Genomic DNA, 27,331 nt, shown 5'->3' on the forward strand with positions numbered 1-27,331 from the left:
ATGCAAATTATTTTCACTCCGTTGTTAATACGCTACGGACTAACCTCCTTGTTTATAAAACTTAGCAAACCTTTGTTAAATTTTGTCTCTTTCTAACAAAAACAAATGTTAAAATTACAGATAAGGACAAACGATTATCAAGGAGTCGTCAAAATTTCGTACCTAAACTTATTCAAAATTTTATTTCATTTCGACATGCATCAAAATCGGTCATAATTTAAAGGGGGGCCCACTGACTATCAGTCCGCCGGACAGTCAGTTGTTCGGAACTGTCAAATTTTGTTCTAACTGACAGACAAGTCGATATCGTCCGGCGGACTGATAGTCAGTGGGCCCCTTAACCTCGACTTAAGCATTTTTAGTATGCATTGGGCACATAATATGATTGTTCTAGTATGCAAGTAATCTATACCATAAGTTCGCTGGTAAACCGCTACTTCCATCAAGTCTTAAATGCCATATTTCTCAAGCCACTCAAAGGCACAATATGTATGCATTTTCTACTTTATACACTTTGACTTTAGGTTAAAATTTGTATACAAGTTAGTGCTTTTAGCCGTGTGAAAATAATACTTTTTGCTCAGGGAGTGTTATGGCCGATTTACGTTGAAACTGGGTGCGCGAACTTTGACATAGTTTCTTTATGAGATTTTTTATTTATTAATAAGCAGAGCTCGAACTCTTAGTGCCGCTGCCGATGACGTCAAATCACACATAGCAGATTTCACATAGCCTTCTCGTAAACAATTGTCACTTATCAACCTCTTGAAATAAGCAGCGGCGGTATCATGGTGGCATTTTTATCACTTGTCATGTCATGCGTCACTTTCGCACTTACATACTTATACTTGTTAGAACGTGACACGCATATGATGACAAATGATAAAAATGCGACCATGATACCGCCGCTGGAGTGGTAATATTATAAATAGTCTTTTACTTTGAACTTCGTAAAAACCTTACTGATTCTCCTTCAAACAAAGAATTATTCTTTGGAATTAATCGTACTTTGTTTCATTACTACGACATAAACAGAAAATTAAAAAATATGTTTATCAAATTATAAACTGAAATAGAGGTGCAAGTACGAACTGCTCGCCCTTAAAGTTAGTCAAAGACGCCTAAGTAGTCTTTCTAAAGCGAGGTTTCGACTAGCTGAGCAATAACTTGCATGCAACTTACGTTAAATTGCTGACTACTAAGGTACTCTGCATTCAAAAATTTTATCAGATACCGCAATGTAATGAAAATTGCATGCAAGTTCTTAGTCTAAACCTCGCTTAAGATTGCATATACTCGAGATCTTGTGGCACGACGTTGACGTCGTCGTGAGTATAAGCTACGGGTGTATAACGCCTCAAAAGTTAGATGTATTTCAGCATAGTATTAACATTTATCATTAAAAAGCATACCACAAGTCGTTGAATCGACAAGTGTGATTATAATCATACCTAGCAAGCAATTATCATATAAAAATATAGCACTGAGATGGTAACATCCCTATATCCTAGAAAGACCCACGATCCTACCCGTACTATTATTTACTTCAATGTAATTCAAACCATTTTCAATCGGAACACAGTTGCATTTCTTTTATTTCGTTCGCTTTCACAACAAAATAAATTCAACCATATTTCGTTCACTATTGATTTCACATTCAAATGGCTTTTTTTTGTATGGTGGACCTTAGGATATGTATGTAACATTGGACCCTGCATGGTAGATGTCATATCGAGCACCGGGCGGGAACCGCGCGGTTTATACAGGATTTTTCATTGTTATAATGCTACAATCGTCGACACCGTGCCACGGAAGGACGGTTGCACCAACCACATTTGTCCAATTTATCAATGTCATACAATAATCAACAGTGAATTATATAATTTACGATATAATAAAATATATAGGTAACGAACATATTAACAGTTTGGTGCAACAAACCCTACGCGTGCGTTTGCAGCTTAAATAATGGTTATAAGACGAGAAATGAGAAATACACCTTACCTTATTGTCATTTTTGTTTTGAAACCAACACCAATATACTAAACATCAACTTTACCAATACAGGAGCTATATACAAACCTGATTAAAGCATGCGACATACGGGCGGTGCCAGCGCCGGAAAGTGTAGCTAGCATGCAAGCGAAACGAAACGTCTCCAAACGCAGGTGCGACTGCGTTTGTGAACAAGCATGGCCGACAGTACGGCTGTGGGAATAATGAACGTTTAAAAAACACCTATTTTTTATGTATGAACTTTAATAGCGGCATAAAATCGTTTCGAAGTCACCAATACTTGTCTCAATCTCGTAAAATATATTTAAACGATCTTGTTAGTGTCTTAGATGTTTGTGAACTCGATTGTTCCATAATTTTTACACTAAGAGGTGAATATGTAGGTCATACTGAACCACTTTTACATGAGGCCAGCAATGAAAACGAGAAAAAAATCAGCTGTTTCTTAAAAGAAACATTGATTTGTGATTCGCTAAAATGTCAACAACTAATTTGTTATCACGTTTTCGGAGTTAGCCCCATAAAAAAGTTGTTTAGTATGACCTACTTAATCACATTGCAAACTATGATTCCTGTTTCACCACGCTAACAATTGTAGCCTGACATTGACAATTCGCCGTCCGGAAGTAAACATTGTACCGTTGTTACTTACCGACCCAGAAATGTACAGGAAATTGTCATTTTCAAATGTCAATTGTCAAGTTTGTGAAATAGGCGCCAGGCATAACAGTGACCTTATATAATTGCCGTCTCATCTAGGGCTGCCACATCACAACCTGTATAATTAAAACTAGTAGGGCGACAACATTCATTATTCCCACGCCATAATCCGGCGCAGCATAACATGGCTGTCTCAATTGCCACTTACGGGGATAGAGGCCGGTTTGTTGACGACCACGATATCCTCGTCGATATGTACGATGGTGATCGGTTGGCTGGTCACCGGTACTTCGTGCCTGTAATGTAAGACAGGTCAGGCGGGGTTAGAGAACGAAACGCTGAGCATGAACGCAAGTTCTGAGCGTCGACAACCCATGGGCTCGTGAACGCAAGTTCTGAGCGCCGACAACCCATGGGCTCGTGAACGCAAGTTCTGAGCGCCGACAACCCATGGGCTCGTGAACGCAAGTTCTGAGCGTTGACAACCCTGTGCTCCTGTTGATTTCATTTTTTTTGTATTTGATTTATTGTGCTATTATTTGATCATAGAAATTACAAAAAATACTTAGTCATTTGAGAATGAAATACCTATTAGAAAAATATACGAAACATGAATTATTATTGAATCTAATTTGTATTATCTTTCAAGTTCTCGTTTCGAAAAACGTTTTATTATTAAAAATATTCTTATTATTTAGTCTACTATATTTCTTGTATTTTATAACTATAATCACATCTATATTATAATCAAGAAAATTCATTAAGACGCGGAAAAAGTCATAGACGACGGGTTATCACCATAAAATCCTAGATTATTACTTCCTACGTGATTAATCCTGCTTAATTATTCTATGAAAGTAGAGTTATAATTTAAGTTACAACTGTAATTGAAAATTTTATTATGTTTTCATTAATAAGTCTCATAATAGACCTATAAGTTCTGCGCGCAATCAATAAAATAAATAGTTTTATTCTTTCTTAACCGACTTCAAACGAAGGATCTCTATTCGTCAATTTTTATTTTCAATATACTTTTAAACTCGCGTTTTTTTACACCCATTTAGTCGTAAGAACGGGTCTAAAGCCACCAGCTGTGGTTATCTGTGACCATAGCTGGTGTAACTCAGCTGAAACGTCGGATAACGTCAAAATAATGAAATTATATCGCGTCAGACCCGTTCTAATCACTAAATATGTTTTTTTTTCGGTCAAAACTTGCGTTCGAAAAAGAATGTTAATGATATCGTACAGTACAGGAAAGGTGATAGGACAAGGAGCTCAAGTCGTTTGTCGTTCTCTTGACATTTTCGTAAAATTAGGACAAGAGCGAGATGACAACAAATGAACATGCGTGGGTACAATGTGTCGTGACGATATTTTGAGAATTCTAAAAAGTGCCTTATTACGTAACTGGTATTAAAGTAAATTAATTTTTAACAAGCAGAAACGTCTGCGACCGATGCTATTAAGCTTAGAATAAATTTAAAAGTGGAGTGGGAGTCTCACCCAAGGCAGTAATTTTTCCACTTTTAAATTGGTATTAAAGTAGTTGGGCCGATTTTTATTTTTTGGCGATTTTTTTTCGTAAAATAGCGATAAAATTTAGTGGATAGATCAAAGATCTTCCACCGAATTACTAAAGAGTAAGTTCGTAATTCAGGAAAGGAAAATTACATTTTTTTTTCGCGAGTTGTAAGTATTTAACCCGCCCAGAATGAAGAGCTCTTCAAACCAGACAAATTTTATCCAAAAGTAACGAAAAATAAATGAAGTCAATCTAAATATCGACCGAAATATTGAAAACAGCCTTAAAGCCTAAAAATATTACTCTTTTTAATATTTTAAATATTATTGAAGTAAAACATCTTTAGGCGCGACTAGAGGGTAACTCAGATTTTTTTTCTGACGAAAGTAACGCTCAGTAGTGACACACACACAATAGGACACACGTCAAAGTGCCAACATAGCGATAAACGTCATCGCCAAAGAAGTTTTTCTTCAATCGCGCGTAAATATTACACACACACACACACACACACTTTTTTTAGGATTTCTTTTGTCCTGTGAAGGTTTTTTCTGAATAAGGTGTAAACAAACAGATAAACAATTTTGGAATAAAAATGATGTTTCGCTTAATGTTTTAAACTAAGTCATAATATATTCCAGGTAAATAACTTTATTAAGCTTGCGTTGACAGGTAAAATGCGATCATATCAGTATAATGGTTGATAAGTGCAAAATTGACAGATAATAAAATGGGGTTTTGTTTTAAAGCAATATTCTCAACATATCGTCTTGACAGCAATACAGGCCGATTGCAGATCCGATTTTAGATAAATTGACCTTATATGTGTTACTATCGAGATGCCATTATTATTGAATTGATATATGAGAGTACACATCTTGCAATACAATTTTGTTGAAAAGATATTATAGGCTAAGTAAATCATTTGCAAATTAATCCAATCATAAGACTTTAATTTACCAAATGTAGGAATTATTATGAAAAAAATTGTTTCCATTATATTATAAATAAATAAATAAATAAACATACATTAACTGAAAACAAGTGTTTTTTAGATACAATTTTTTTTCGACTCATGTTAGAAAAGAAGAATGTCAAATAATAGCAATATCGATGGCAATAACAAACACATCAGGCCACTGTGCACTCGCATGCTCATCTGGTGCTCGGGTTTATACTCATCTATTACTAGTATACGGTTCTTTACATAAAGCTGGCCATACACACTAGGGTACGCCTGCAGTTCAACTGCACAGGTAAAGCTAGTTAGAAAACTGCGCAGTCGAATGCCACACACGCTACGTTTTACCTGTACAGTTGGCAAAACTGCGCAGGCTTACCCTAGTGTGTATGGCCAGCTTAAGCTCCCGTTTCGTCTGAAGCTTATTTTTTAGAAGTTAAGGATTTATGTTGCAAAATCAGAAAAATAAGTACATATTAATAGTCCCAACTTCTTATTTTACAAGAAATTATGAAGAAAAATCACTTAATAGTCAACTTTTAAAAATATGGGATTGAAATTACCTCATGTAAAAAAAAAAACATTAACACGTGATTTTGATACTTAAATACTTAACAAAAACACAAGATTAATTTCGACCCCACATTTTCAAACGTTGATAATGAAGTGTTTAAGAAATCTTTAACATTGACATTATGTTACACAAAGGACTTTTACAGACATAAAATTAACAAAAATCACAACTTCAAATATTTATAAACTCATGCGTCATAAATCCCTAACCGGTTAACCACGCCATCGTAATATACACAAGTCAGAACAGAAATATAAGTTATCTGAAGAAGATTAGTCTAAACAAGTACTGAATTGTGTTTGAAATGTACATGTAGGTATAGGTATGTCGTGTGAAGCCTGTGCATATATGTGCAAACTAACTGCAACTTTGCACATACATTGTGCAAACTACTGCAACTTTTGCACATATATTGCGCATAGAAGGCTTTTTAAAGCTAAATAGCAGCATAATATAGGTTCACAAGGGACAGTATTTAAGACAGAAAAGTGGCGTACCTAAACCTCTACAAGGACTCAATTTTTACAATTACAAAATACGGGGCTAAAGATTTTTCTAAAGGCGAAGGCATTACAAGATTAAAGGGACACATTTTACCAACACCTTGGAACTGTCAAAGCATTTACTCTAGATACATTTATTTTTTAAAGTTATCTTTATAAAGCCAGGGATGTAATAAGGGACAAATGTCCCGCGACACGTGTCGGCGACACGTCGGAAGTCGTACGTCGTGAAACTTCGCCTGGCATATCTGGCAACACGTGTCGCGCCATGTCGCCAGACATGACGAGTGAAGTTCGGCAACGTCGCGCCACTTTACCCAACGACGCTGGCGACACGTGTCGCGGACCATTTGTCGCCTAGTGTATCCCTGGCTCAAGTAAGAAAATACAAGTCAATTCTGTCCTAAATATTGTCCTAATCTGTATCCAACGGGCTGCAGTTTAAACTGCTGTACAAGCAGCCATGACTGTAAATGTGTATTCTAAAGCACCATCTGTATCACTTAATCTAACCACGGAGGACGAGAGAGTTCACAGTGCATCCTTCACTAGTTTAGGAAATAAATTATTTGGCCGAGTTGTATTTGCTTAAAGGTTGACTTTCACTAGAACGGTCCGGGTCCGGGCCGAGGTATCCGACACCTCAGTTTCCAATAAAAATCATCACGTGATCACCGATCATCTGTCGTACAGGTCAATTCGAGTTTTAGTTATTAGATCAGTATCATATTGGAAACAGATCTAATAGCTAAAACTCGAATTGGCCTGTCGGAAAACGAAGTATCAGAAGCCTCGGCCCGGACCCGGACCGTCAATAGTACTAGGGGTTACTTATATTTAAATAGTTCCTCATGTAGTACCCTCAGCTCTCTATCAGCACGTCACTCGTGGGTTTTACGCCTTAAAATCAGCCAAATAACCTTTCCTTAACCATAAAACATCATTATAAATTACAACATATCAAACCTTACCTATGCACAACATTAGCGAGCAGGTCATTATGCTTCAGCCTGTAATCGGGGTCAACCCTCTCATAGTTGACCGTCAACGTGCCCGCTCTGATACACCGTTCGTACTCCGCCGCAGGGTGCGCGCGGAATTCGCGCGCGAACACGTCGAGAATCTTCTCGCCGACCCACCGACCTTTGGTGAATGTGGTGAATGTGAAGTAGTAGGGGTATACTTTTCTGAGGCCTGAAAAGAATGGATAGGTTTATATATTGCTGTACAATTGTAATTGATACTTACAAAAAATTGTCTGCCAGAAACAACATCTTATTACCAATACTAACTAAGGTCAACATGAGAAAGACTGGTATTTTTTTTTGTTGGGAAGACCGACATAGGGTTTGTATACATACATCGGTCAGACGCAGTCAGAAAGAAAAAAGCTTCTCTCCTTCTGCTCTACTGCCTACTTTTCCTACAGCTCATGAAGAAAATGAAAGCAAAATTAGTTTCGGCATGCCTAGGAATATTATTAACGCATTGCAATTGATACGTATTCAGTAATAAAATAACAACAAATAAAATCCAAAAAAACGCCATACTTCAATGTATGTCTCAGCGGATTTCACCTTAAAAACCGAAAATCCGTCTAACAAAATTCAATTTACCCTAAGTCATGAAATCGGTTATAACATTAATCCACCCCATAAAAAGGCCCGCTCGAAAGTAAATCAAATGCAAATTAACAGAAAAACGGCATTGCAGTTCCATGACTCAACGAAACTCCGCCACTAACCATTATTAAAAAACCCCATTCTTGTCTATGACTCGGTAAAATTGTTAAGGTTCCCTTTAATATTGAGAATCGATTTAATTTGACAGTTAAATGGGTGGGTGTCGGTAGAAAGCGTAATTTTAACTAATTTTCCCACATCTCGTCCCTTTTCAAAATTTATTGCTGTTAATTTATGTTACGATTCGTTAGGTACATTATCGAAATTAACATTCGAAACGGAATTTCAGGTATTCTGGTATATTATAAACTGAAATAGATGTTCCCTAGTTGTATTATGGTATACCTAGATATAACAAAATAACCACCTTTTTCGTATTTTTCATACCTATACAATCATTTTCCTGTTACCATGGCTACAGTCGCCCGGGTCACTTTTTTAAATCTTGGTTTTATAGACATATAAAATAATCAAATAAACATTTTTTGGCAGTTATAATCCCTTTCAATGATGTACAAGTGTCGCCTATTTACGAATATTTTTTTTGCAAATCATAAAATTTAGAAACTTATTTATTATGCTGTCTATAACTCATACTAAGTTCTTTTACTTAAATAAAATGGAACCTTCGCCTAATGGATTTTTACAGCGCGCATATAAAAGATCTAAGAATTGCATGCCAAAGCGATAGTTCGGTAAACTTTTTCGCAGTCGTGCTAAAATATTACTAATGGCTCATATCTCTAAAATGTGACATAGTCCATTAAGTAATATATTTTATAGGTAGGTATCGAACACACAAAAATCTTTGGCCGATGTTTTATTTGCCAAATCTTCATATGACCGAACGCGTTTTTTTTCAAAAACCGTATTTAAATATTTTGAAAAAGAGAACCTGTAGTTAGGTTATGATTCTTGTAAAATCCGACGGATAAAAAAGAGACGCGTTCGGCCAAATTAAAATTAGGCAAATAAAACATCGGAACAATAATGATTTGAACTTGCGGTAGGTAAACCGAGAAGCATGACCAATGTCCAACTTAAACTATCGTGAGACATATTTCAAAATATATAGATAAGTACGGTTTTTACTCACTATCCAAAAGCCAAAAGCAACTAAAAATAATAGTGAGTAAAAACCGTACTTATCTAAATATCATGACCAATGTCACCATACCTACATTATGAGAAACTGACACAAGTCGAGTTTTGAGCCTTTTCCGGTTGTGATCCATGCCTTACGTTCATCATAGCCTCTGCATGCATACCATACAAAAGTATACTCCTACAAAGGCCACTGATAACGCAATAATCCAAACTGAGCGGTCTTACAGTCTGTCCGTGAATGGGCAAACGTACGAAAGCCGATTACTGTGTAGAACTGCGTCTGCAGTCTGAGCTAGCTCAAAATGGCTGCTACCAATTTTGTCTGTCTGCATTTGTTGTGATTTAAGCGTGTGACTGCATATTGAAGCGGGCAAAACGCACTTGCTCCATTCTATTTAACGTTGTACACTTTTTTTATATAATTTTTCTCATTTCTATAAAGTGTATTTAGACCTTTAGTAAAGTATAGGTATGTATGTCAGTTACGCTCAAAAGCAATTTAAACACTTCTCAAGGTGATATTTGTTAAAAAGTTAAAAGTATTTTTGATTGACCAGGCATTATTTACGGCAATAGAATATTATAGTAAAAACATAAAATTATTCCCATAATGTTATTGACATTTGTATTTTCGTTTTTTAATTATTGATTATTGGTATTTGTATATATTACTATTTTTTATTATGTGGTTTTGTTATTTAATTTAGTGTGTTGTGTATTTTTAATTTTATTTGTATTGTAATTTTTGACAAGATTGATTGATTGATCCGGATGTAGACTGCAGCAGCGTTAAAGTACCTTCTGATTCAGACTAAACCAGCATTACCACTGCAGTAATGCAGCGCGACAGTACTGCCGACTCACATATGCAAATAGTCCAGGCGGCAATACCGATTTTGACATTTGCGGCAGCAATGCATTCAGCAGTAATGTTTCGCTGCAGTACTGATAAAGATAGTTTATTATTCAAGTAGGCAGATTACAATGCGCTTATGAACATCAAATAAAGCTACGCCGGCTCTAACCCTACACCTCTGCCCCGAGAAGATTTAAATCCCCTCTCAATTGGAGGAGGGTATCCCAATATGGGACCGGCAATAATCTCGGCGGGACACATCTTTTCAAAACTAATCTTATAATTAACACGCATTACGAGTAAATAAGAAAAAAATACAATTTAAATTACTATATAATTCATACAATTACATACAGTTGGTAGCTTTCTTTATAGAAATAGATTTAAAAATATACATGTACATCAAATCATACAAATACGTAGCTATACTGCAGCAGTAATACTGGTGTAGTCTGAATGTCTGAATACGAACGGTATGTTAACGCTAAATGTAACCTTTATAAACTAGTTAACGATTGGCAACGTACATGTGACTTTTCTAATCTAGCAAAACGCTTATAGCCCGTCATATCCGTTACAACGATTAGGCGAGTGGTCGCGGTATAAAAACGCCCATTTTGCTGGCGTACCCTCACGCGGCTTTACCGTTCTCATTTTCCCCTCCTGACCCACTTACACCAATCCAATTTATTGGACAGAAAGATTGGCAGATAAGACGTTAGAAATCGACGCCAATTGAATCGATCTGACCGCGGTAATACTCTTCTTTTGAGTATGCAAGGGGGATGGATAGTTACAAGCGGGAAAACATTTGTGCCATTAAATATAAAATGAACTTATAAGCAGATTGACTGTTACAATTTTTAACGTTTCTCCTGTAGAATACTCTAAGTCAAACGTGCTTGTTTGCGTGCGTTACTACTATCAAAGAGGATATAATAAGATAGAGCGGTACAGTCATAGTAAATTTTGTAACCACTGTAAATTCACTGCCCTCTATCGACATACTTTAAAACTAAAAATGAAGATTTATAAAAATACGTTCAAATGTATTTAAATATGGATGTTTTTTTTTGTTTTTTGCATTAATTTTTTTTATATGATTTAGAACCATGTTCTTTCACTGATATGCGTTAAAATTATAAATAACACAAAACCGTCAACGCCCTCTATACGAGAGTAGGCCAAAACTAGTGGTGCCATCTGAACGAGAATCAAATTTTCGTGATTTTCGAGGCACGTTTTTTCCTTAGACTGTGTCCATCTATTACGGAGTTATATCTATCTTTGCTACTATTGTAGGTTAGAAATGAGTTACCATTTTCGATATAATAGGAAGTCTCGTTGTAACGGTCGTCCGTGAATCCCGGCCTCTTCGCCTTTAGCGCCTTGGTCTCTAATTTTGCCTGTAACAGAAAATACCTTACGTAAGTACCAATCATGTCAAACAAATATGACGGGAAAAGCGGAGTTATTAACAAAACTCTTTCTTTAGGATCAGTAAGAAAAGGTACGGATATAGATGAGTTCTATGGAAGCCCTAGTATTGGTAAGTACTGGTCCAGGTCCAAGTCCGGGTCCGGGTTTAAGTCTGGTCCGGGTAAGTAAGTAAGTCGAAACCAAAAACAAAGTCGGATACGTAACCAAAACATGCCTTGGGCAATGTCTTTGGAAATAATTGTCATATTCAAGATCCGATATCGGATCGGACGGTGAGGAAATGCTTTTATGGGCAATTATATTGTCAAAATATAATGAATTCAGATCAAATGCATGCCTGTTTATTATTTACTCCATGCTACGTATTTCGAATTAAATCGGTAATAAAGCACTTGGACCTATAAACGCTTAAAACTTCACACTCTTTTCATATTTCTCTTTACAGCTGTTGAAAGTTGAAGTCATAAGCGCAGTTTAATTTGCAGCATCTGCCCATGGCAGCAATGCTGAGTGCAATAACATTGTTGGCTCACGGATTAAACAGTGATATTCGCAGGAGCTCGATTTGCGAACGTTGCGAATTTTTATTATTACCCACTGACGTGCTTACACGATGCCTAAATGGAGTGTAATGTTTTCGAATTTAAATGATTTAATGTAATGTTTTCTTTGATTATGTAGGTAAAAGTCTATTATAACCACTAAATACTAAATGCCTTAAATATTTTGTAATACTGCTATAGAATATATCCTTAATTTTTCCTATAATAATAGCTATATGTATAAAAAAAATGGTTTCCTATCTGGATCTAAAAGTTGAAACCTAAATAATGACCCAATTTCAATAATTGACGGTTGCTGATATTGCTATCAATTAATATAAATAAAATTTAATGAGCCTACCGTACTCGTAGTATCAAACAATTATCCAAAATGTGTATTAGTTACCTGTAGGTATTATAGTATAACAAAGCTCATATTATAATACCTATATGTTACCGTAAAAACACGCTGTGAAAATACGTTAACCCTAGTAAAACTAGCTTTTTCACCAAGGCGTTTAGGAAAACTGTTTTTAACTAGTGAAAACGCGTTCTCACTAAAAACGAGTTTTTACGGCGACACCATCTATTGATACTGAAAACAATAAAAAGCCATATATAACTTTTTTGAGTCGTCCAATTTCCGTTAAAAGCAACACGGGAATAAATGAAAGGCCGGTTGTTTCGTTTTTGGAACTTTTCTCATTTCGCGGCGGGCCCCGGCAGACGCAACTTTTTGTCTCGATTCTGATGACGTTCGGTCAGGGTGTCAGGTCACGCGTTTTTTAATCAATAATGTTCGGTTGTCGACGTTTCGCAAAAAAGTTTTCGTTGGGGCGATGTATTTGTGAAATCAGGGCTAGGGTGAAAATTGTTTTTTTAAAGAAAGAAAATACATTTATTTAGCATCATAAACATTGGACAAAACTTTGAAGAGCATATAAAACACAATATGTGATAAGATGCTAAAACAGGATCCCCACTCAGCATAATGCCACGGCAAGCCATGACGCTGATCTTCAGTTGGTACCTGACTTAAATCTAAGCTACAACTAAACTAAAACTAAACGAATGACAACACAAACTTCAAACACAAATTACAGAATTACAGAAAAAAAAATTGAAATTAGGCGGTAGGCGATATTTTTGATGGTTTATTTTCTAGGCTCGATTTATTTTCTTTCTGCGCACCGTGTTTTAATAAGTAACAGTTATTTGTTAAACAAGAGGAAAAGTTGTTGTTGAGCAAGAGAAAGATTCAAAATTCAGCCAGGAGCATAGCGAGTGGTTCGAAAAGTAGAAACTTAAGCGCTGCGAGGTTTTCAAGCCACGGTTACAAACTTTGCTACCTATTTTCACTACACCAACGCAAATAAAATACTAACTGTAAATGAATACAAATTAAATTCAAATTAACGTTATGAAATATTCATTGTTCAAAATTATCACTGAAAAGTCAATACTACAACTCAAAATTTGCTGAGGAATAAAGATTTAGTTTTTGAAGAATAAAGAGAGCCTTTACAATTGATAGGTGAAAACCGCATGAAAATCCGTTCAGTAGTTTTTGAGCTTATCGCGAACATACAGACATACAGACACACACGTGGCGGCGGGGGACTTTGTTTTATAAGGTGTAGTGATAGATAAAGTGTTTTACTAATCGTTTCTATTACAGTCAAAGTTTTGCCAAAGTTCGCCACAGAATTCGCTCCGTCATTTCATCGCACAATATTCGAATATTCTGTGAATCTATTATAAGGTTTGGCGAATATTTCGCGGATCACTTTTCCATCAAAACTTCTTCATTGCGCTTATCTCCGAGCTTGGAGCTGGCGGCCGGGAAGTGACAACTTTGCTGTGATTTGTAGTTAGCAAAACTTCCGTGAGACACAGACTTATTATATATATTAAACCAGGTCACTTCCGTATTTTAATTCGAAAAACGCTCTGATACCCAACCCTGTGATACCCAACAGGATACAATGTATAATAATAATAATAATATATTCTTTATTGTGCATAATTAAAACAAATTTAGATACATTATAATTAACATAGCGAACTAAGCAACAACAGGCGGTCTTATCGCTATAAAGCGATCTCTTACAGACAACCTTCAGGTAGTAGAATTTACCGTATGGAAGAAATAAATGGGTAGAAAAAAAAACAAGAGTAGGAGTTTTTTTTTTTAAATAAAATCAGCACAGATAAATATATAACAATATACATACATAAATAGTTAGGTGCATACATATTAAAGATCATACTATTAAATATCAAAAATAAATACATATATAAATATCTATACACATACATACATATATACATAATATATGTATATGTGTAACGTTTATAATATAGCTATTTATTACACGCACCTTATAACACGTGCAAGACATGATTAAATTTGAGAAACTGGCGCGGCTATATGATAATAATATAATTATCTTGCTATACTAGGTTTGTAAACTGATTTTTTAAGATAATATTATTATCTTAAGGCGCTGTGATTTCAGGTCCTTCTCTAAACGCAGGTCGCTTGTTCGCAGCTAACAGTTAACATTGTTATTGAATTATTATTTTTAGTTATTAGTTCAATCATAATTATGCAGGGTTTAAGGGTAGCTTTAGGTACGCTGCTTCAAAAATATGGAACAATATACCACCACCGATTAGATATAAACGTTGTTTGATTACATTTAAAAAACACTGCAAACGCTTAATATTTAATAAACAACTGGAAACGGCAAATCTGCGTACCTAGGTAAAAATAAAATAAATAAAAATAGATGAGTAGTCTTAGAGATTTTCAGCACTTTGTTATTTATATAAATTGAAGTTTGAGATTTGGTTAAGTGAGAATTGTATTTGTGTTGTGTAGTTAAATACGGAGCTAATTTAATTTATTTTAATTGGTATCTTGGTCTGGGCTGAAAAACAGCGCTGCAGTGTCACTCACGCTGAGCTGATGCTGGCAGCATTATGCTGACGCCCAAACCATTTGTCACAGCAAATGTTTAGTTATTAAGTTACAGATATAAGGTTAAGGTTATAGATATAATGTTTATAGGTTAAGTAACTTTTTGATATTGTGTTTTCTGTATTCGCTGTTGTGGCAATAAATACATATTCATTCATTCATTCATTCATAAATAAAATTGCGCATTTTCAGAAGCAGTTTTCATGTTAAATAACAGCTTTTGTGCAAAAATAGTTTAATTTTTTCTAATGGTGCATTTTAGACGCGTGTTCGTGATTTTTTTCTAGCAAGCTTAAGTTGAGTCAGGTTTCAAATGAATTAAGTAACTAGAGAATGACCTTAAGATTGCTATTAACATTTTTTGACAATCGTATTATGAACTAATAAAGCTCTACGTTTTTTCAAAAACTACTGGTTGAACCCATGGCACCTTAAGACGTAATATGTCTCCGTCATAAAAGGAAGACAAATAAATGAAAATATAAGGAGCGCATGATCTGCAAGCTTTTCATACGATCCACCTCATATAAATAAAAGTTGGTGTATTATAATAAATACAAAAACTTACAAGCCTTCGGGCAAGTCGTATGAATCGTCTCTTCGAGCTAAATCCTCATTTCATCTCTAACTTTCTTTTACCAAAATGTCGTATGTTGATGGTGTAGATGCGTCAGTTAAGACTATTTGGTGCGTTTTATACGGAAGACATTTTAGGGCTAAATGATTAGAGTAAATCCGACGTTAGGGTTGCGTTTCCGATGTCTGGTTGATTTGAATTTGGAGTGGAATGAGGCGTGTTTTATTGAATCGAGCCCGAGCACGAGTAAGTCGGAAAAGGATTACATTAAGCGGTTATCGCGCTGATTCAGATCCACGTGTAAGAGACAGCGCTATTCACGTATACAGTGATGTCCTGGTCGTATACCGGAGCGGCGTGAAGCCCATACGTCTGCTAGTTCTGGTACAGTCGCCTACATTTTAAGAACAAATCAGGCATATATATGTATACGCTCCTACATATGTTGGGACGCTATATAAAAGACAATAATAACTATTCATACCTCGGTCTGTCATATAACTATTATTACTTACATATAGAACCGGCACAGAGAACCAGTATTTTGCGCCATGGATTGCGCCGATGCATTGCATGATGCTGGCATCAATCCATAGAAGCAGAGCGTGAATCTCGCGACCTAAACGCGTAAGCGCCATAAATTTTACGGCGCTTACGTCGTTTTGGTCACGTGGTACAGGTTGTGATTACGACAATTTCATTGTTTGGTATGTCGTCTCTATAGTTTTAATAACTCAATGTCTGTCAGGGGCAATTTTGGTTAGACGTGAAATAAATAGTGCGTGGGCAAAAAAACTAAGTCGATATCGATAAAATTTTGACATTTCATACCAGTTTTGTTAGTGACTAGTTCATGTCAGACGTTGGATATTTATAGTAGTTGCGGTAAGAAAGATTTATTATATTTGAACCTATGAAAAAGCTGACGTTGTTAATTAATACTAACGATATATTACTACTCACACCAGATCTTGTTCGCATCAATATCGAAGTTTAAGAGATATTGAACGGGAGAATAATGTCAAAATGAATGAGATGAAATTCGAATCAGCCTCCAGTCGCATTATACAAGGTGTAACAAAAATATAGTGGGGATCCGTTTAAGGGCATATTCGGTATCGTGTTCTGATTAGAAAAAGTAGAAGAATAGTTATTTGTTATACAAGGGTGCAAAGTTGTATTTTACCCGCGAGTGTGGAATTGAAACACGAGTAAGCGAAAGGATTCTATAGTTGAACCACGAGCGAAGCGAGTGGTTCTAAAATAGAATCCTGAGCGTAGCGAGTGTTTCAACACACGAGAAGTAAAATACATTTGCACCCGTGTGTAACACAAAACTTTTCCCCTCACTATAGCGAGGAAAGTGCAACATCCACAGCCGTTTAGATCATCTTCATCACTGGAATCACTATTTTTTTTACGATAATACGATATTATAACAGAAAACTCTGGTAGTTGTGTATTTTTACGTGTCGGAGTCGGTGAGAAAATTTTTGTTGACAATGTTGACATTTCTAACGATGCGTTTTGAAATTGCATCGACTCAACTTGTGCGTTTAGAATTACATTCAACATCATATAAAAAAACAAATGTTTCTTATGGAATTTAAGGTTTATGACTTAAAATCATTAAATAAAGCAATATTTGGTATTTTTTATTAAATGCTCGAACTATTTATTTAATGAAAATTAATATCGAACGAACCATTATTATGAGCATTTTACATTTTGTTATCTGTCCAAAGCTACTTAAACACGCTCCATCCAAGGTCAAATTACTTTCCCCACTAGTGGATAAAATGCGTTTTTCCCCGCTTGTTTTAAAGGATAAAAGACGGCTTTCCGAGCTAGTGAAGGGAAAACATTTTTTGAAGCGAAGATAAATCTTTTTTTCTATGGGGCAGGTCGTCCAAGTTGGCCAACCCTCGATTCAAAGGCCAAAAAATCTTCGCGTTCAAAATATTTTTCTTCTACTTTTTCCTACTCATAATACGATACCGAATATGCCCCTAAACGGATCCCCACTATTTTTGTAACACTGTGTAAAGGCCTATAATATATGTCAGTTCTGTTTGTTTTCTAACAACCTTATCTGTTAGAAAGAGAGCAATTACAAGTTTACAAGCCTTTTATAAAGTAGTTATTTATAACACTGGTATTTCTGTAAATTTCAGGCTGCATAGTTACAAAGTGGCTGCAATAGTTTCATTAATTGCTCTGGCGAACGGAATTTAGTAGTGCTTTCGAAAGCTTCGCACTTCAAACAATATATTTACTTGGTTGTAACATTTAAAAGGCATGAAATAAAACTGACTATAAACTTAGACTATAAACTTTAAGGCTGGTTGTACATGCATAACCAGCCTTAAAGTTTATAGTCTATGATTGTTCATTATTTTTAGTATGTGGGTATTTTTGCACTTTGTAATTTTTCCTCAGTCACCCGTTGACCGCGAACGCTGTAAAGGGTTCGAAACGTCGGGATGTATTATAAATTCAATATACGCGATATAATCCGTTTTCATAGTTTTATTTCATGAGTAACTATCGCGGTAACCGAAGACAATATTATGTTTAAAAGGCAATTAATTTGGCTATAAATAGTTTATTATCCAATAACAGTACGAGACCTCATGAAATAAAACCTAATAATAAGACCTATTGTTGTTACGTGTGTTTTGTTTAATAATCTTACTCGTATCATCATTCAATCCCTACTAATACTATAAATGCGAAAGTAACTCTGTCTGTCTGTCTGTCCGTCTGTCAGTTACCTCTACATGCTTAGACATAAAATAGATGAATAGAACCGATATAGATGGAATTTGGTATGGAGATAGTTCTAAGCCCGAGACAGGACATATCAAAGTTTTTAATAACTAACATCGTTTCACGCAGACAAAGTCGCGAGCAGAAGCTAATATAAAAATAAATATTAGGGAATTGATAAAAATGTTTGATGCCTCTTCTTGATTTACTAAAAACATTAATTATGCTTTCGGTTCATTAATTTCTGGTATACTGGCCATTCCATTCTTCAAATACTTATTTTGCGTAATAGTAGAATAAATTTATTTTTATATCTAAAATTCAACAGGTAAAAGCCCGCACCCAACAGGAAAACTTGAAAATAAATTTCCATTTTTAAACAAAGTTACCGAGATTGACGCAAGCAAACATTTTTCATACGCAATTTACTCGAAAAACGTTTTCTTGTCCAAAAATTGCCTTCAAACATAGTAATGAACTTGAGTAAACCAGAGATCAAGGGTTCTTGGTAATTGTATGGGTGGCTGAGCTTTGGTGGACGGTCGAGCATCGCAATACATTAACTGTCAAGTGGGGACGACGACGCTGTGCCACTTCAAGACGCGTAATGTATTTAAATTAGGTCGGAGGCGTAGTGATGGGACATGATTAAAGCAAAAATATCGATGTTTTTGTTTTAATAGACAAGGAAAATATGTATTATGATGTGTTTTTTAAGGCGATTTGACAGATGTAAACGTGTTCCGGGTGGTCCTGGGAGCAGATAATGCTGAAAAATGAAATCTTTTATGACTTTGTATATGACAACTACTTTAAACTTTAGTTTTGGCAATACCTGCTAAAGATTTACTTTAATTTTCTAGTCACTCCGATGCGATAAAGGAACGAAGTATTTTTTTTATTCATGAACACATACATATAACTTTTAATGAACATGTAACTAAATAAATCAAAAAGAAATATAAGGTTCTACAGGTGGACGGTAAGTAGGAGCAATTCACTAAAAAGGCGCTTACATAACGCTTCTCTTGTATTTCTTTTATAGTCCTGAGAAGTAGACAGTTGACCTAATGTGTTTAAGTCAAATTATGACAACTAATCAGAATGAAAATCGGTTTTCTTGCCTTTCGTACCAAGTAGCTAAAATTCTATATCTAGCAACTCTACTTGTATTTACAAATAATACAGTCAACATAGTACACAACTTACTTAAACTTCACTCATAACGTTACAGCAGAGACCTTTTAACATTTCATAATCATCTATTAAGAGCGCGTCAGGTCAACATTATACCATGACAGTATTGATAGACTAATAATGAAGTAGCGTGGTAGTTAAACAAGGAATACGTCGTTACAAAACGTACATTACTTGAAACTTTAAATATTAATGTCTACATTTCAAATATCCACAAATGGTCTTTGTTCGTCATTCTACGATATAAGAACAAAAGAACCTTTACCCAATTTTGTAAAACAATGACGTAATAGGAGCTGGTAGCAGGATAATGACTTGGCAAATAATCAATATTTCAGCCTCAGTTGGTATACCTATTAACTTATTTAATGAATACCCTTTTGTTTCCAAATAAATAGACACTTTCATAAAATAAAGTTGAAAATAGCGGGTGTCATATTTTGACACGAGGCACGGGATGACGTAACAATGAGAACAATAATATGGCAGGTCTCGGGACGTCTTTGCAATAACACAGTCTCATTTTCTACTCAAACTTCAATCCATAGACCGTTATACTGTTCAATTGTTCTACAATAGTCCCGATACTCCCAATGCCTGCTGCGACGGGTTCATGGGTGTCTATTGTTGCGCCTGTGAAGGGGTTCTAGCAGGCGTCCTACATGACATTAAAGCTCTCCAAGGGGCCTCTACGTGTTGAATCTATATCCAAACCCAAGCCTTTATAATAATCATTTAGATACTCAACGCATAGGCATAAATATAGATTTATAGGTATAATATGTATGCAAGACCAATGGATTAAAAAGCGTCCATACGCTACGGTGACCGCTTACCATCAGCCGAACCATGCTTGTTTGCAATCGACGTGGTTTAAAATAAAAAACCGGCCAAGTGCGAGTCCGACTCGCACACGAAGGGTTTCGTACCATTATCTATAAAAATGGTCACCCATCCAAGTACTAACCCCGCCCGACGTTGCTTAACTTCGGTCAAAAATCACGTTTGTTGTATGGGATCCCCACTTAAATCTCTATTTTATTCTGTTTTTAGTATTTGTTGTTATAGCGGCAACCGAAATACATCATCTGTGAAAATTTCAGCTGTCTAGCTATCACAGATCACGAGATACAGCCTGGTGACAGACGGACAGACGGACAGCGAAGTCTTAGTAATAGGGTCCCGTTTTTACCCTTTGGGTACTGACCCCTAAAAAGAAGATATTATTTATAATATTTAAGAATATTAAAAATGCCTCAAGGTCATGCTAATGTTGCGTATCCCGGCTTAATATTAAGTTCTTTTTTTGCCAACATTTACAACGCAAGTTAATAAAAAGCTTTTAATATACTGTCAATGTTTCGCGAGCATTGAGGTGTATTCTAGTTCAGCAATAGGTTGTTTACGGTGGCCGTTGTCGATAAATCTCCGGGCGGCGAGTGTTCGCAATAAATAACAGAATGGAGTTAGTTCCCGGCGGGTAGCCTGGATACACTTGCAGATGGTAACGAATTATTAAGTTCAGGTGAAGGCTTTTGGTATTGTTGTGGGTTATGTGAGCACAAACGATTAATAAAATGACTCGAATTAGGAGCGTTTATGGACAAATTACCTAAATAGAAGCGGACTCAAGACTTTTTCAACTGACGGAAGAAAATTAGGGGGTAATATTGAAATCATATTGTATTTAAGACCATTGCTACTGTCAATTTCTTTGATAAAATGAGTGACGCATTGAAAATTAAGTAATTAGGCTGCGAGTCATTCATTTTATTAAAGAAATTGACAGTGACAGCGCCCGCGTCATGGCCGCAGCAGTAATGTCGGAACAGTAATTCAGCTGCAGTTGGTATCCGAACGTCACCTTTAGATTTTTTTACGGATGTATGCTACTCAAATTTCGTGATTAATAATAGCTTTTTATTTCTATTTCGATTCTTCACATTTACGACCTCAAATAATTCGACTGTCCTAGTTTTTACTCCTAATGACTTTATCGATATTATATCGCCGCGTCGCATCCCTACCCGGCTCGTTGTCATAAATTCGTGGCGCCCTCTACATGCCGTTCCACGGAGATAATGAAAACGAAATGGCCGACCTACGCCGCGGGCGCGAAAACTGGGGACTGCAAATTGCGGAGTGATTTTTGGGGCGTGAGGGCTAATGATGAGGCGTTTTTGTGGTTGCATTTCTTAGGTGTTGCTTTTGTTTTCTAATGAAGAAGGGGAGAAAGGTTTTTTCAAGTGCATTTACTAGTGTCTATTTCTTTGGAACTCCCATTTTCTGTGATCTTTGACGTTGAATCATTTCCTTTTTTTGGCTTTTAGGAAGGCCATAATGAAGGCGTAAACGAATTTTCAGCTTATTTTGTATTTCTCATTCCGAGATTTACCTCATAAAGTTAAAAAATACACAGAAAACGAAATACAAGTTAAAGAGTAGGTAACAACAGGCGGTCTTTTTGCTAAAAAGCGATCATTTCCAAACAACCTAGAGGCAGTGACAGTGACATGTCTGTTTCAATCGCGTTGAAAAGTGACATTTGCTTTATCACGTAGACAGCGTCCAACGCCCGGTGGCGTCTAGATTGACATCCACTAAATATTATAATCGTATTCATATTGTATCGAACACAAGCAAATAACAACTCTATACATATATGGCTAGAGTTGAAACTCAAGTGATAACCTTAAGTATGTATAATTCATAGCTAATTCTGAAGTCCGTCACGCCAATTCGAACACATGAATATATTACAATGATTTTGGAATCATATTTACTAGTCTTAGTTATCGTGCGTCTCGCCCGCACTACTTGTACGGACTAGTGCGCGCGAAATGCACGATATTTAAATGACATCAGTTAGATTTCAGTCTGATATCAGTGTACGAATTGCCCTGTATGTCCACTCCCTGGCTTGGCCCTAACGGCTATCGTCGCGTGACTCCATTGTCTTGGGGTGTAATGTCTCCATACACTCGCTGGCAAGTAAAAGTACACACGATATTGATTTGTAAGAAATAGTATGTATAAGTTTATTTTGAATGAAAATCTTACAGTAGGAGTAACGTAAGATTTTTGACAGTTATATATAATTATGACACGAAGGCTATCAGGTAAAAGGTCTTAGCTTCATCATGTTGTATAAGAATCAATTCGCTATTTTACATACAAATCTTCAACTCGCTCTATTATCCTTGCGTAACAATTTTCAGGAACGAACACTAGTACCAGACATGGTGGTTCCCTGAGCCAGAAGGCGAAAAATCTCCTTATATAATCATGTTTTTCTAAGAGGCGTTGATATTCGTAGACGTGGAAAAAATATATGTAGTTCTTGACTATATTATATTTAATAACATAGCTTCCGATACACGAATTATGCCACTTCGCTCGATACAATTAATTCCCAAAGTAACCTCTAACTCGGACTTTTAATCCAGCTTTACTCGGTTAATTATTATGTGATACTATAAACAAAAAAAGAAGAAAAAGCAATCTTAACTTAAGTAGTAATTTCATAGCTTTAGAATTTCGATATTGTAAGGTAACGTTTTTAAAATAAATAAAAATCGACAAAATTCGATCAATATTTACAGTTGGTGCGCATGATCTTTCCCGTTCTTTCTTGCGAAATGTGACAGTGACAGCGGCAAACCGATGGAACGGCCTTATGTTGTGAAAATGTTCATGCCAAGTTTCATGTAAGAATAAAAGAATACACAAATAATACTTGATCCCTAAAATATATAATGATTACCCTCTCCTACTCGAAACATCTAAATTAAACATAGGTAGTTTGAAATCAAAATTTAAACAGATTTTACTACACAAATATGAAACATAACCTAGTTACTTACTTTCTTACCTATTTTCGGTTGCTAAATAAGTAAATAAAGTTTTATATAATTGTTACTGAACGTGGACCTTATCTCAACAAGATAGGATCTACGCATGGACAGTTGATACCGTCTCGCATGATAGATTTAAGATACCTACGTATAAGTATGTTCCTACTGCTATACCTAACTACTTAACTGATTACTTAATTTTAGTGTACCTATTTAGTTTAAGATTATTTTAGATCGCACCGCCAACAAACTGTTTCACAGTTTGGCGAACATTAGATTAAGGTACTTATAATGTTATAATTTTTGTTAAATTTTCAATAAAAAAAAAAAATGTAAATTAAGCATGTTGATTTAATATGAGAGCGTAACTGATGATATGGCGGTGGCTAGGTCAGTGTGACTAGTTTTTGTGTCAATTTTGTCGATAACGTTACACGTTGTATGTATACAATATATTTATCGGTAGGATCGTATTTTTATCAAGTATCTCTCGAGAGGGTCGGCAAAAACAGCTTAATTCGGGCCATTGCTCCCCAAACGAAGCTTCTCAAAAGGTACGGGGTCCCTTAATCGACACGCTGTGGGTCAGACACTGATCTACTTATACCTTTTTTCCTGTCTATTCGCCTGAAGTGACTCTGTTATTTTTTTTATCTAAACACTTATCTTAAACCCTCTATGACGCGTTCATAACAGTAAATTATTGCCAATTTAAAGATAAAACTGTTTTGTACAGTACATTTCTTATCTGTGAAAATGTTACTATTAAACTAATAACATCGATATCGATTTAATAATCACATTCAATTTCGAACAACTGTGAACAACAAGGGAATCTGATTTGACTTCATTTCTAGTATCAGTCGAGATGACGTTTTACGGAGTGTGATCAAATAGCACAATGTCGTAACATGCGGTTCCTGAACACGACATAGAGAGCTGATATGTGTAGATAAATGTAATTTATGTAACTGTACATAATAAGGCATTAAAACATTTTAATGTAATAAAAAAAAAGAAGTAATTATGAAGCGGAATCAACAGAAACATAAAAACTTTCCACCATACTTACAGAAATATCGGTTAATGTTCAAATGAGCACTAAAATGGACATTTACCGCTATTTACGACTAGGTGTTCAACAGTAGTGCCATTAACTAATTATTTACCATTATCGCCGATTATCTGTCGGTTAGGGCGGCCGTATATCACGCCCTAACGACTGATTCAAGGGCGAATTAGTACAAGTTTACCTCAGGGCAATCGCATTCTTAAGTTGGTCCATTAATTTGTGATCATTCGACATTATCTTCTTACTATGACAATTAATAGTGTCTAATACCTAGGTAATAATAAGTATTTTTGAATGGTATTTAGATCCTCGAAGTTTTACTTTCGATTTAAGGTAAATGTGGGGAAGAACGTCTATAAGGGTAAGGGTAGAGGCGTCTGTAAGCTATTTCACCGCTTTTAAATCTTGCGTTTGTACATATACTCCACTTTCAGAAGGTTGGTAGACCAAAAGGAGCGCTTTTTAGGGTTCCGTACCCAAAGGGCAAAAACGGGACCCTATTACTAAGACTCTGCTGCCCGTCTGTCTGTCTGTCCGCCTGTCTGTGACCAGGCTGTATCTAATGAACCGTCGTGATAGCTAGACAGTTGAAATTTTCACAGTTTCATAAGTTTCCGTACTTTTTACTTACTTTTTTTCCGCCCTCGGTGGGCGAGTCCGACTCGCACTTGGCTGGTTTTTTAAAAAAGGGCTTGGAAAAACTTTATAGTACGATCTCCACCAAACGGGTGGAGTCTGCGCGCATTTCACATTTGTACGGTCGCAAGCCGATCGGCTGCTCGCGGACGAGACCGGCTCCGGACGGACGCCATTGCTTCTGCCATACATATAGGCACATTGAAAATACGCTTCGACGCGGTCCGACTCCAGCCAGTCGGTGGGAATCATACAATAATGGCTCTGTAAGCTGTTGACCTCGCGATATGCTTAAAAAAATAAAAACTATTAACTTCCTTAAGTCATGATCATAGCGAACTCACAATAGACTTAAGCGCCATAGCGCCAATGGTGCGTAAATTCTTTATGCTAATTTCCGCCATTTTGAGCATTCTCCAAAAAATGAAACGGCAGAAGATTTAAAATTTATATCTAACTATCGAACCTGCAGACAAAATTTCTCTAGAATCGGTTGAGGAATATAGAATGCGACGAGAACTACATCCGGATACGAAACCATCTTTGCTCAAGCTGTAACGGAGACCTTCGCTAACGCTCGGGCAAAAATGATATTATTTACCTTTTTCAAGTCTTTGTTGATGTCTGTGTCATCCGCCTTCCTCTTTTCGCACGACAGTATGCAGTTTTTGCCGCTGTCCTTTTCTCCCTGTAACAATGAAAAATAAACAAATCAGACATTTATTGCTACTATATGGAAATCGTAATGTTTAGTAGTATAGTAGAGTTGTGGTTTTTTTTGGCATTTAGATTTTATTCTCGAAACATTCTGGACTATTAAATTAATTTTTAACAAGCAGAAACGTCTGCGATCGATGCTATTAAGCTTAGAATAAATTTAAAAGTGGAAAAATTACTGCCAGTAAGGCAGTAATTTTTCCACTTTTAAATTTATTCTGGACTTTTATTTTTTATACAAGTTTTTTATGTTTGACGATCTTTTTGTAAAATTCTTAGTATTAAATTTGATCTGTATAATAATTTAATATTATTATGGAATAATATTAAAATCAATAAATTGCTCTGATAATTAGCTTAAGATAATATATATGTACGTATTATTCACCATTCATAAGTGCTTGTTGCTAGGCTTACATGAATAAAGTATATTTGAACTTTGAACTATACAATTAATAATGAACCAATATAAATAAAAGTAGAACAAAATATCTAAATGTCACATAGCATTTTCACAATGTTTCTTTGTTATTCTAGAACGGAACGGAACGGTAAGGACAATGAATTATGAATTAATTAATTATAAAGTATATTTGAACTTTGAACTATACAATTAACAATGAACCAATATAAATAAAAGTAGAACGAAATATCTAAATGTCACATAGCATTTTCGTAATGTTTCTTTGATATTCTAGAACGTTATTTAAAGGGGCCCACTGACTATCAGTCCGCCGGACGATATCGGCCTGTCAGTTGTTCGGAACTGTCAAATTTTTGTTCTAACTGACAGGCCAATATCGTCCTGCGTACTGATAGTCAGTGGGCCCCTTAAGTAAGGACAATGAATTATGAGATCACTGTTATCAGATAAATAAATGAAATGCAAAAATATGCTTAAACAACAGATATACCAAAATTGGATTCCGGTTAATTTGTATGAAAAATATAAAGGTATTCGATCCTTGTTTGAGGTTTAGGAGAGATGGCGGCCTGGAAAATTATCCAGTGTACATGATATAGCATAGATAAAAAAATAAAAAATAATGGGACTTGAAAACCTGACCGATATTCTGACCAAACAATCATTTTTGCGGGTATATTCAATATAATCAAATATATTGTTTTTTAACACTTTTTTCTGGCTGTTGTAAATAATTTTATCTATTTCCCAATCCATCTTCACAAACATTCCCTCACGTTTATTTTTTCCTTTCCTATTCACACAATCTATTTCAGTTGCATACCTGCGCGGCCCGGAATCCCTTTCTGGCCCTGACCCAACGAAATCCAATATTAATGCAGTATGTCCGGCATTCCGCATTTCTGGTCATCAGGGGACCATTGACGGCTGATGAATAGTTTATTTGTGAGGTTATATTTACAAGAAGGGTATTTCATTTGTCGTTTTTAGTTGACACGTAAAGGTAGGATGTAGGTTTTCGAGTGAGGGTCAAGTTTAAAGGTATAGGAAGCGTATAAAAAAGGTTACAATTGTAACCTGACAAGATTCGCCATGTTGCGGATTTTCAGAAGTACTGACAGACTGACTGAACAGACATTGGAAATCATTCAATGTCACTGATCTGAACAAGACGAAAAGATTTCGCAATTATAAACGGTTTTACCATAAGAAATGACAGAATAGATTGTTAAAGAT

The 27,331-nt window shown here is 35.7% G+C and overlaps 1 protein-coding gene and 1 long non-coding RNA gene across 4 annotated transcripts in view; one reads left to right on the forward strand and one right to left on the reverse strand.

Moving 5' to 3' along the window:
* Window positions 1-27,331, forward strand: part of LOC134740516 (uncharacterized) — a 245,252-nt gene that overhangs the window by 207,139 nt on the left and 10,782 nt on the right. The window lies entirely within an intron of this gene.
* LOC134740482 (pseudouridylate synthase RPUSD2-like) overlaps window positions 1-27,331 on the reverse strand; it is a 548,963-nt gene that overhangs the window by 20,602 nt on the left and 501,030 nt on the right. For 2 of the 3 annotated variants that reach the window (XM_063672968.1, XM_063672970.1), the window contains 4 exons: window positions 25,556-25,642; window positions 11,203-11,290; window positions 7,211-7,433; window positions 2,885-2,972 (listed from right to left, as the gene is read on the reverse strand). In XM_063672968.1, coding sequence (XP_063529038.1) covers window positions 2,885-2,972; window positions 7,211-7,433; window positions 11,203-11,290; window positions 25,556-25,642 — 486 coding nt within the window. The remainder of the gene's footprint in view (window positions 1-2,884; window positions 2,973-7,210; window positions 7,434-11,202; window positions 11,291-25,555; window positions 25,643-27,331) is intronic. The other variant, XM_063672969.1, reaches the window with a different exon arrangement.

Source organism: Cydia strobilella, chromosome 4 (assembly GCF_947568885.1).
Source record: "Cydia strobilella chromosome 4, ilCydStro3.1, whole genome shotgun sequence".
NCBI classification, from domain to species: Eukaryota; Metazoa; Arthropoda; class Insecta; order Lepidoptera; family Tortricidae; genus Cydia; species Cydia strobilella.